An 11,902-nucleotide genomic window follows, 5' to 3' on the forward strand; every position below is an offset into this window, starting at 1 on the left:
AGACAAATGAGTAATTCCCAGACTGTGAGACAGAAGGGCAGGTCTACTTCTGGGTCTCTGTATGAATAGTAATAAGCTAAAACCACATGATTGGGTGAGAGTTGCTAGAGTCAAGGGTAACTTTCAGGTCTACTGTCAAGACATATCTGTGGGCATATGAACCTTCCTCCTGAGGCACTAGTGGGTATGATTCTTTCTGGACCCCTTGGCCCATTGTTTGGCCTGTAGGCTCAAGTCCAAACAAGGCTATATAACCTAGTCCTTTGAGGAACAGGGCTGTTTCCAGATTTAAACCTGGGAGTACAGATTCCAAGATGGCGGGCCAGAGGAAGGCTGCATCCCCTGTCGGTCCGTGACCCAGAGAATGTAAGAGGACCCCTATATAGCTGATTTCCACAGAAATCACCAGCGCTGTGACCCCTGTGCAGGGCTCAGAGTTTTAGCATTCAAGTAGGACTCCCAACCCCTAGCACCAGAAACCTAAAGCCCGTAGTTATAGCTCACTCATGCACGGCTGCATGCGGCTTAGCAGAATCACCTCTCAGTACCTCTGCAGAACTCCAGACTGTGCTCTGCTCCCACGCAGGTCACTCGGCTATTACTTGCCCACAGCACAATGCCATCTCCCTCCTCCCCCCACCTCACCAGACACCCCGGCACTAGAAGCAGACTGACTCCATCTTGGATAACCTTTTTCACCATATTTGGTGGGGGCAGCTGTTAGCTCTCAGATCAGATCTCCATCTGGCCAGGTACCAGGTATCCAACTCCCCACCCCTCTCCAGCGGCGATTTTGGCACAGTGACCATTCAACACAAAAACAGCTCCCAATTGGGCAGGTGTACAGTGTGCCCAGGGCACCACCCACCTGGTGTGAGCCTGGGTGTGAGAGGTCCTGTAGGTGGGAACTGCTAAGTGAGAGGGGATGGGACTAAAGTTTGGAGCGTAACAGAGAGACCAGGAGCTGGGAAATCTCCAGGCAAGAGAGGGAGACAATACTGGGTGCTCAATTCAGACAAGTTGTCCCCAAAAGAGACCCATGAGGTGCAGTCTTCCTGCAGAGACTGTCAGGAGGCACTCCTCACTTTCAAACATTCTACACTGGGATCAGTCTTCCCACCCTGGTTACCTACACCATCCTGAGGGTAGAGACACCAGCTTAAAACAGACAGCCACCTATTGGATGAGAAGAGAAACAGAAAAGAAATGGATCTCTAAAACTAGCAACAATCCTGGTTTCTTCTTTCAAGTATTTTTTTTTTCTCTTTTACCTCTCTATCCTCTGTCCCTCACATCGCCAACATGTGAAACCAAGAACTTTGCATAAAATAGGGCTTTGAAGACTGAGTCATCTGAATAATATAATATAGAGGTGTTGTACATGCCCTTTTTTTCTTTTCCTTTTTATTCTTTCATTTTTCTTTCCCCCTCCAAATTTTACTGTTTTAACATCTGTATTTTTCTAAATACATATGTGTGTTTATTTTATGTACTCTACTTTCTTTCCACGTACTTGTCTACCCTAAATCATTTCCTGTCTATTCTCTTGCTACTAAACCTCTTCATTAAAATTTCTCTTTCACACTTCCTAAGGTATATTAACTCTATACCCTCATGTATTTCCCCTTCAGCATATCGTCCTACGCCCCACTCCCAGTTCATTGTCCACCATCAGAAACTGTAAACCTTTTTACAAAACTACTGATTATATTTTAGATAATAATTGAATCCAACATCTCTGTACATTGAGACTAAACTGTAAATGTTTTAATATCAATAAATTGTTCATAGGGATATATTGTTGATAATGGGATCAGTTAATATTGTCCTTCCCCACAATGGAGGGATCTTGGAACTCTATAAGAGCACTACAGATCTATAGGGTAAAAAAAAAAAATAACACCCCAGACTCAAAGAGCTAGAAAGGAAGACACACGAGCAACATGAAAAGATAAGGGAAGAAAATACCACAAAAAAATCAAGACACAGGATTATTAGAATCATTAGCAGCCACATCAGAAAAAAATGACAAGAGAAAAATTTCAGGATATACATGGTTAAAATGTTCTGTGACCTCAAGGAAGATATAAGAAAACAAATATAAACAATGAAAGATCACTTTGACAAGGAGCTACATAAACAAATCCAAGAAGCAAAAGATCACATCAACAGGGAGATAGAGGTTCTAAAAAAAAAAGAAAGAAATCTTTGAAATGAAAGGAACAATAAACCAAATGAAAGCATCACCAACAGAATTGACCACTTAGAAGATAGGACATCACTCAATGAAGATAAAATATATAATCTTGAAAAGAACATAGACCTCACAGCAATAATGGTAAGAAACCACGAGCAGAACATTTAAGAATTATGGGATATTATAAAGAAACCAAATTTAAGAGTTATTAGGATAAAGGAAGGCATAGAGGTCCAAACCAAATGAATGAAAATTCTATTCAATGAATTAATATCAGAAAACTTTCAAAACATGAAGAATGAATTGGAAATCCAAATTCAAGAAGCCTACAGGACGCCAAATGTACAAAATCACAAGAGATCCACACCAAGGCACATTATAATGAAAATACCCAACGTACAGAATAAGGAGAGAATTTTAAAAGCCATGAGAGAAAGGAATCAGATTACATATAGGGGAAAACCAATTAGGAATACAGCAGATTTTTCAACACAGATCCGGGAACAACATATATCAAGCTCTGAAAGAAAATGGGTGCCAACCAAGAAACTTGTATCCAGAAAAATTAAGCTACACTCTCAACATGGCCTTCTTAAATCTTGAGTTCCAGTGGGGATTCACAACCTCTTACCTGTATCTCAATGTTCCCATAGAAACTTTTCTTTGTGGATGGATGTAGAATTCTTGTTGTGGTGGTAGGATATGAACAGTCATCCTCCTGTTTCACCATCTTGCTGATGTCTAAAGATCAATTTTGATTACAGTTTGGATAATGCTCACACTTGAAGGGAAAAAAAAGTTTTCATTGACTGGAAGGAAAATTGGTGGCAATATTTAAAATAGAAATGGTTCTGAAAAATGTGATGATAGGGACTGGGGATGTAGATCAATGTTAGAGTTCTTGCTTAGTATGCATGAGGCCTAGGACTCAGTCCCCAGCAACACACAAAAATATGATATTAAAGGAAAGAGTGATTGTTTATTTCCTTGCCACAGTGATTTCTGAAGTCCATGTATAGCTCCCTGATGTTAGATGAAATGATATCTTATAATGTACCATGTATTTCTATCAAAAAATCCATTCATATTTTAGGTCATTTAAGTATATTTTTGCTTTCTCAAAATGTTTATGGAAGAATCTCTCAGGGATTTTATTAGAATTATGCTAAAATTTTATTAAGAACGTTAATTTTTTAGTATAGGCATACAAATCTTATTATCAGTCTTATTCTCATCCTCACTGTGTTTTAGCTCATCTCTCTGACTTAATTATTATAAATTGTTTTAAAAACATTGATTGCTCTTACTGGTCAGGTTCACATTGTAATTATGGCAAAGTCAAATAGTCACCTATAATGATTAATGGTCTTATGCAAGTGTATGTAGTTTAACATTTTATAATTTTAGCTAAAGTCTCATGTGCCTGTTTGGCCATTGAAATAATGTAATAGTGCTCAATCAATTCAAACAACTAAATTAAAAATCCTGGAAAGATCTAGACCCAAGATAAGAGAATAGATAGAATTTAAGATGCATGAAAAAAAATCTGGAGGCTTTTTGTCTAGGTCAATGATGTCTTTTCTTTTAAGGTTTATAGTTGTAGATGGACATACTACCTTTGTTTTACTTGTTTACTTTTATGTGGTGCTGAGGATTGAAACTGTTACCTCACATGTGCTAAGCAAGTTCAGTCCCACTGAGCTACAACCCCAGCCCTCATTTTATTTTCTTTTATAAGACTGAGTTTATTTGTATCTGAAGGGGCTCCATGACTTGTCCAAGGTTACCCAGCTAATTAGTGGAAAAGCTAGGATCAAAACTTTCTGACAATTCAGTGTTTGTTTTCCTCCTTTCCAGGTAATTAATAGCTGGTCTTCTTATAAAGTTCCATGTAACTGTAACTAGATAACAGAAGAGGAACAAAATATCTTCTATGAGGGTTTCTTAGAATTGTCAATGGGACTTGGCATCTTTCTGGGAAATAAATACAATTCCAATTAAGTATGCCAACTGAAAGATATGAAATTACAAGCAGGATGGAACTTGTTTAGATAACTATTAGAACAGCTCACAATGACAAGTGTCAGATAATTTTATTTCTCTTATCACAGCCTCTAGATTTGGAACATAGGGGAAATCTCCACTTTAAATCAGTTCTTATTGCATTCATGTTGCTTTCCTGGTCTAATTTTATTCCAAGAAAAATAATTACTCTACACTCTGGATTATAGCTTTTCTGAATAATATTCTGACACAGACAAGACAGACATAATTTTCAGTTACATCAGGTGATTATTTTTAAATAAAAAGAACATTGAAAATGAATGAGTTAGGTAAAATAATTTTTGAGAGCTCATAATATACTGTGTGTATTAGATGTAGAAATGAGGAATTGAATGAAACCAGTTAATATATTACTGTCTAATTAATGACTAGAAAGCTGTTTATAATTTATATCTGGAAAAAATACTCTGGCAAATTGAATTGACTATTATAGGTTTGTGCATACAATAGTAGTTTTCAAGAGGAAGACAGGTTTCATTCAGGCTCACATTAAAACAAACAGATAATTATGATAACTATTCACTGAGTTTAATTTCTCATAAGAACTATATTTTGAGTAAAATAACTTAATTTTAGATAAAAATAAGGATGTAAGAAAAATTAAAGTAGAAATAAACAAAATAATATTTTCTTTTTTTCAGTCTCTACTGCATTGACTGACATATTTGTCATCTACTTGAATTATTATTACAGATTTTACATTATTGATCAGGTTATGTTTATAATGAAACAAATACAAAAAGAAAGAGAAATTATAATTCAAATGGCAAGCTTGGATTTTTGTTTGCAAAGTTCATGGCTACATAACAAAAGTATTGTATGATATATATTATATATAATTATAATATATATANATATATATATATATATATATATATATATATATATATATATATATATATTCATTACCAAAATATGTGAATTTAAATGCTAAACAATTTTAAAAATTCAGAGTTTTCCATATTCCTTTTCTCAACATGAATTTTAGATAATTGTGGATCTTAATTAATGAAATTTTGTGTAATACTATCATTTGAAATAGACCAACAAATTAATTGTAAATACTATCCCACCAGGGAGATAATAAAGTTATATTAAAATTGACCTGAAAATCAGAAATTGTTCATTCTTAATATTGTTTTCAGATTAAGTTTCAATCTTTTACCATTTTACTTATTTATGATATTTATATTTTAGAATATATATTTCCATTACTTGATAAATTTACATAATTTGCATAGATATTGCCTGTTTAAAGATATCTTTAGAATGGTCTCTTTGTCGTGAAGATAATATTGTGTTAGGATTGTGGAACACTGCCAGGCAAGCATGCCTGTAATCCCAGCAACTCATGAGGCTGAGGCACAAGTTTGAAGCCAGGCTCAGCAATTTAGAGAGGCCCAAAGCAACTCAGTAAGACCCTGTCTCAAAATAAAAAATAAAAAGGACTGCAAATGTGCCTTAGTGATTAAGTACCCTGGGTTCAGTCATTAGTACTGTGCCCCTCCCCCCAAAAAAAGATCGTGAAACACTTCAAACTAGTAAACTAGTTACCATCCTAGATTCAAAACTAGTTTTGTTTTGTTTTGATTTTCAGGTATGAATGCCTGTCACAAGCCAGTTCTAATACATGATTCTCCATTGTATCTAAATTTGCCAGCCTTTATTTTCATAGATCCTTGCAAGTCTTGGCCCCACCCTTGATCTTTTGTGTAAGGTCTTAATTTTCAGGACATCTTCAGGTGATTTATATGCACATAAAAGTTTATGAATTTCTGTTCTCAAAGAATGAATATATTGTTTAAATGCATTGTCTTAAGTGCCTGGTAAACACCAGGTTAAGGGCCATGTTTGTAATATGTGTGATTTCATGTAGTCCTCACCGCCTTTTATCATTCCACTTCCTACAATATAGAGACTTCTCAAAATGTTTTATTATGGAAAATACATATAGAAGAAGGAAAAGTAATTTTTTTCTCTACCCTTCACAGTTCTTAACTAGGACAGACTCTTATAACAAAAGACAAGAAAAAACACAAAAGTTTATTAGCATATATAATATATATATATATATGATAGATACACAGGGTATGAGAAAATCTCAAAGGGATGACTTAAAAATTTCAAATATATAATATCTTCAACAAAGAATGTAATTTTTTGTGTTTTAGAATTTAACCTTTATTTTATTTATTTTTATATGTTGCTGAGGCTCAAACCCTGTATCTCACCTGTGCTCGAAGAGCACTCTAGCACTGAGCTACAACCCCACCCCAAGAATGTAAATTTTTAGAGAGGTGACAAAACAAAGGAAAAGGAGTTTGAATCTGTAGGAGAGGCAAATTGTAGGAAGTCAAATAAACAGGAGTGTTTTGTAGATTAATCTAGTGTCATCTCCAGGCAGAAGAGGGTTTAAAATTATAAATACCTTTTGAAATTTATATCCTGCTTTTAGGCAAATGGGTGAGAGCTGAGAGTTTTTCTTTTATCTGCTGCTTTTCCATTGCCTTCAGGTCAAAATAATCCCTGAGCAAATGAATCATAATTTTGGGTGTCATATCCTGGTTTCTTACACATAGTACTATATAGATAAAACTACAATAAATCTCCCCTTTGCTTTCACTTATTTTCATAGTACCTAGCCAAACATGTTTTATTATTATAATGGAGTAAATCCCAATCACTACATCATTTTATTCATAAATAGTTCAATAAATGTATCTACAACACTCACTTTTTTGACATGGCCAACGATACCATTACAACTAAAATATTGTAAGTATTTTTCTTAATGCCACCAAATATCCACACAGTGTTAAATTCCTTGAATGTCTCATGGCTGTTTATGTTTTTTCTCCCATTCATTTTAAGTGTCTTTGTTTGAATCAAGATCTAAATCAAATTCATCTATTGTGATTGTTGGCAGGATATGTCTTTTAAGACTTCCTCTCTCCAAATATTTTTCAACTAAATTCTAAGCTTCTAAAATAAAGGTATTGTTCATCTTTTTTCTAGAGGAGGAAACTGGAACTCAGAGATTTAGTAAACCTGCCTGAGGCCTAATAGCTCATAAGGACAGTGACAATTAAAATTAGGCATACCCACTTCTATTGATCTCTCACTGAATCATGTTGCTGCCCTCCCATTGTTCCCACTTTTGTTTTTTTAAAACATTTATTTTTTAGTTATAGGTGGACACAATACCTTTATTTTATTTTTTTTATGTGGTGCTGAGGATTAAACCCCAGTGCCTCACGCATGCCAGGTAAGAGCTTTACCTCTGAGCCACAACTCCAGCCCTCCAATTTTATTTTTGCTTTCTTTGTTTAACCCTTTGTATTTCTTGCCTAAATATTGGTTCTAAAATATTTAAGGCCCTCTTGTGCTCATTTTGAAAGGTGACACTTTAAAATATAGACTCTTAGGGACTCAGACTCCTTGCAAAAATAATGCATCCCTTCCAATAATATGTTACAGAATGAAGGAAAAAATTTCTTGCTTGCTTATTTGACCACCCAAGGATATATGTGGATATAAAGATAATCTGGGACCTTCTTAATCAGGACCTCCTGTCTGACTGATGTAAAATTTCCCTCACCCTATGATAGGGCTCTATTTAAACTTTACCTTTGTCTACCCATTTAGAGCCTATGTTGCTTATGAAAACCCACATGAAAGTTCTTATAGTATACAGATTTTCCTTGTAACATAAAGATTCATCATGTTTTTAAGAGCTCTTAAAATTTAGTACTATTGTATGCTTGTGTTTTAGATTGGAGAATTAATATATATTGTGGAAGGAAAAGGATTGATCCCCTTGCCTTCCAGTTTTCTTCCAATGAAGCTTTCAACTACCATTAACTATAGCAGTCCTCTAGAAGAAGGTATAGTATGCATGTTTCTGATTTTTTCATTTATAATATTGAAATGGGACTATTCATCCTTCAGTCATGTAAGCATCCTCTCATAGCAAGTTTCTTTGGTATGTAATTTGATCTTGAAAGGCTTCCTTTTAACGTTATTATGTTAGCATCCATGAAATAGAGCACCATTTACCAATTTAAAAGTATCAGTGATGATTTATCATGAGGAGGCCAGCACTTTGCCAGGGTAATGCTTCCTGCTCAGGAAGGGGATAAGCCACCTGAGAAAAATAAAGTCTGAAGTAATTAGTGAAGAAATAAGAGACAAGGTTAGATTTTGAAGTAGAGCGTCTGATAGATTCTTCCAGGCCTGGTAGGAGCTGGAACAGAACAGTTAAAAGTGGCTCAGATTCTTTATTTAAGGGAGAGCATCAAAGGAAGGGATAAGGTTTCAGGGGGTAGAGTCTTACTTCATGGTGTCTTATAGTCAACAGGTTGACTGGCATCTTGATAAGCCACACCCATCTCTGAGAGGCTGTGTTGCTATGCGGCTGCAGCAGGTCACCCCATCTCCAGAGCTGTGCAGGACCTTTGGCAGAGCTGGTGGGAGTTCACATGTATTTGGGCCATCTCATCAGCAGGAGTGCTGCTGTGAATTCCCAATACCAGAGTTTCCCACTCATTGGCTTCCATGCAAATCTGGTCTACACACAGTTCACAGATGTATCTCAACCGTGATTATTTTCAAAGGCTCTTTTTCAGTCTTCAGATAAATATTAGAATTTGACATACAAAATATTACTCAACAAACTCTCCATTTCTCAAATAATTTGGAAATCACTGTACTCTCAAAAATTCGTGTACTGTTATATAAGCTGGAATTCTACCTTACTCTGCAGCTCTTGATCATTAACTCTGAAAGAATTAAGGACTTAGATGTAAGGTTGTTAATGAAATAAAATGACTTTTCTTGCCAGTCCTCAAGTGTGTGTGTGCGTGTGTGCATGTGTGCGCGCGCGTGTGTGTGTTTGTGTTTGTGTGTAATATTTATTTTTGCTCCCCCTACCTACTTAATACCAATAAGAGCATGAAGGTTACCAAATTTTTGAGTATATTAATGTTTTTATGAAAGAATGATTTGACTAGAACTTTTTTGATGAATATAATAAATTATCTTTAATTCTCAAATACTTTCTCTTGAAGCTCTAAATTATTCCTAATAGAAATGTGTTACCTATTATTTTTACTCTGTTTAATGAAGACCATAACTGTAGTTTCGTATAGTTTAATTTTTTTTTTTTTTAATACGAAAGTCCATCACAAGTCCATCCTGGATAACAGTGTCAAAAGCACCAATGTTCATTGCATTAATTAATATTTTTTATTTCCTTAGATTATAATAGGGAAGATCCAGTTCTATATTTGAAATGTGAACTCCGTCAAATCCTAGATGTGGACCTTAAATTGCCACTGACTAATGAAGCCAAGGAAAAGGCTTTGGCTTTTGCAGCACAACAACAGATGTCAACTATTGAGTATGAGCGAAGGTTGATCACAGGCACTCTGGAGAGCAGTAGCGTCCGTGTGGCCATCGCCCTCCTGGGGCTGACCAAAATTGAGGTAGTTACTAACTCTTAAAATATGCCGAGCTGTTGCGTTTTTACACAGTAGCATTTTAAAGCTCATTAAGTAATATATTTTAATAAAACCATTGTAAGGTATCATTTTGTACATTGTAGTCTTTAATTCAAGTACTTGTCAATTCTGGCTGGATTTATTAGACTGCTTTGGAGAACTTTAAATAGCACCAGCATCTAGGCCCCACTCCAGAACAATTAAATACAAATTTCTGGAAGGGGATAAATGGAGACATGTTCTACAAGTTGCCAAGGATATTATGCTGCACATCCAAAGAGGATCATGTCTGATGTTAGTTTACCAGGCTGAGAATTACACTGCCAGTTCTGTAACCATGGCCTGGTTACCTAAATCTCCTCAAACCTCCATTTTTATATTTTTTAATATAGAGATGTTGGTAATTTATGAAAACTGAGGTGTATATGTGAAATACTTAGTATATTACCTGATATATAGTAAGTGTTCTCTTTATGAATACTGTTGTGATGATTATGATTATTATCACTACTGGTACTATTATTACAGACTCTATTCTTATAGCTTGAAATATGGTACAATCTATTTTTATGATTGAAATAAGGTTTAATCTGTTCTCAAGGGCAAGCCAAAGTGATTCTTCTAAATACAAACCTCCTCATGTTGCTCCTCTCTGACATTATAGCTCCTGTCAGATAGAAGCCAAAATCCTCAGGATGGTCTATATGATCCTCCTGGTCAGTCTTGCCTTCTCTGATCTCAACTCCTCCAGTGGAGCACATTGACCCAGGGTCACTCCTTCAGCACAGGCCTCCTTGCTCCAAACTCATGAGGCATGCTCCCTGTAGCTTTTGAATTTCCTCTGTTACTTTTCCCTAGATATCAGAGAACAGCCTCCCTCTATTATTTCTGGTCTCTATTAAAATGAATGAGATTCTGCTTTAACAAATTATATACACTTATATATTTTTCATCCTTGTTGTTTAAGCTTTATGCCTACATTTACATATATTTAAATAGAATACTTGACATTGTATTGATGATTTATTTGTCAGAATGCCAGAATCAATGCAGGCTAACCACAGATTTCTAACAATTAATGATGATTTTTAAAGATGACCTATATTTTAAGGTCTGATAGGCTCAGAAGTATTAAAGACTGAGGCTTTGACATTCTCTTGACTAACCTATCTGTACTATGTTTTGAAGAATCTGATCATTTTCTTCAGCTTAAACCAAAATGTTTACTTCTATATAACAGTAAATTGAGGAAGACTTATTTAGTTATCAGTACATTATTAGAATAAATCTTTTTAAAGACTGACCATTTCCAACTTTCAGCCTACCATAGTGCTCTGTGTCTTTCTCCCTTTTTATCTATTTATTTTTCATTATTAATTCTTCTGAAAGCCATTTATTTAAATAAAAAATGGTTTAGGGAAGTGGATTTTGATCATGACATCCCTTTCCATTATATATATATGTAGTTCTATCTTCTCCTTCCTTTCTTTCTCCCTAAAACCCAGTAAAGTTTTTATGTTTATAATTGCATTTAATAAATTATTCTACATATTAGATTTGCTTTTATTTTTCCTCTTTCTCCTGTCAGATTATGAACTCCTAGAAATGTGAAGAACTTTTCTCATGTATTTTTGGCTATCCTTTGACATGTACAGCATGATATGTATCCTGTTGATTTTTAACTTAATTAAAAGTATCACTTGTAACCTACTTCACTTACATTGTGAGAGCTGGGTTTATCTTCACTCTTGTATTTTAAGAAAGAAAATACTGTGTCTAGAGAAGTATATGCATGAAAGTGAATTGAAGTAATCCACATTATATGAGTAAAAGTTGAAGGAACTAAAAATATCAAACCTATATATGAAGAATATTTGCATATCTGTAGAGAAGGTGGAGCTAAATATTTTCATATAATCACAAAATGATCATTAGTGAAAGAGGAGGACTGAGTCTCTACTGCTAATAAGAACTATATATGATGGATAGATGTGAAACAGCATAGTTTCTTGCCGCACTCTGGCTGGGCACAATCAGGAGCCACTTGTCAAAAGAAACTAACTTTATTTTTAGAACCACACACGCCAAACAAAACAGCCTCTCAGGAAAAACCCTCAGAGCCTCAACTGCCACCACCGGCTTT

The 11,902-nt window shown here is 35.0% G+C and overlaps 1 protein-coding gene across 1 annotated transcript in view; it reads left to right on the plus strand.

Moving 5' to 3' along the window:
- Window positions 1-11,902, plus strand: part of Cfap47 (cilia and flagella associated protein 47) — a 424,564-nt gene that overhangs the window by 230,467 nt on the left and 182,195 nt on the right. Inside the window, exons 41-42 of the mRNA XM_048796386.1 lie at window positions 8,034-8,145; window positions 9,518-9,744. Of these exons, the coding sequence (XP_048652343.1) occupies window positions 8,034-8,145; window positions 9,518-9,744 (339 nt within the window). The remainder of the gene's footprint in view (window positions 1-8,033; window positions 8,146-9,517; window positions 9,745-11,902) is intronic.

This window comes from Marmota marmota, unplaced genomic scaffold, assembly GCF_001458135.2.
Source record: "Marmota marmota marmota unplaced genomic scaffold, marMar, whole genome shotgun sequence".
Classification (NCBI taxonomy): Eukaryota; Metazoa; Chordata; class Mammalia; order Rodentia; family Sciuridae; genus Marmota; species Marmota marmota.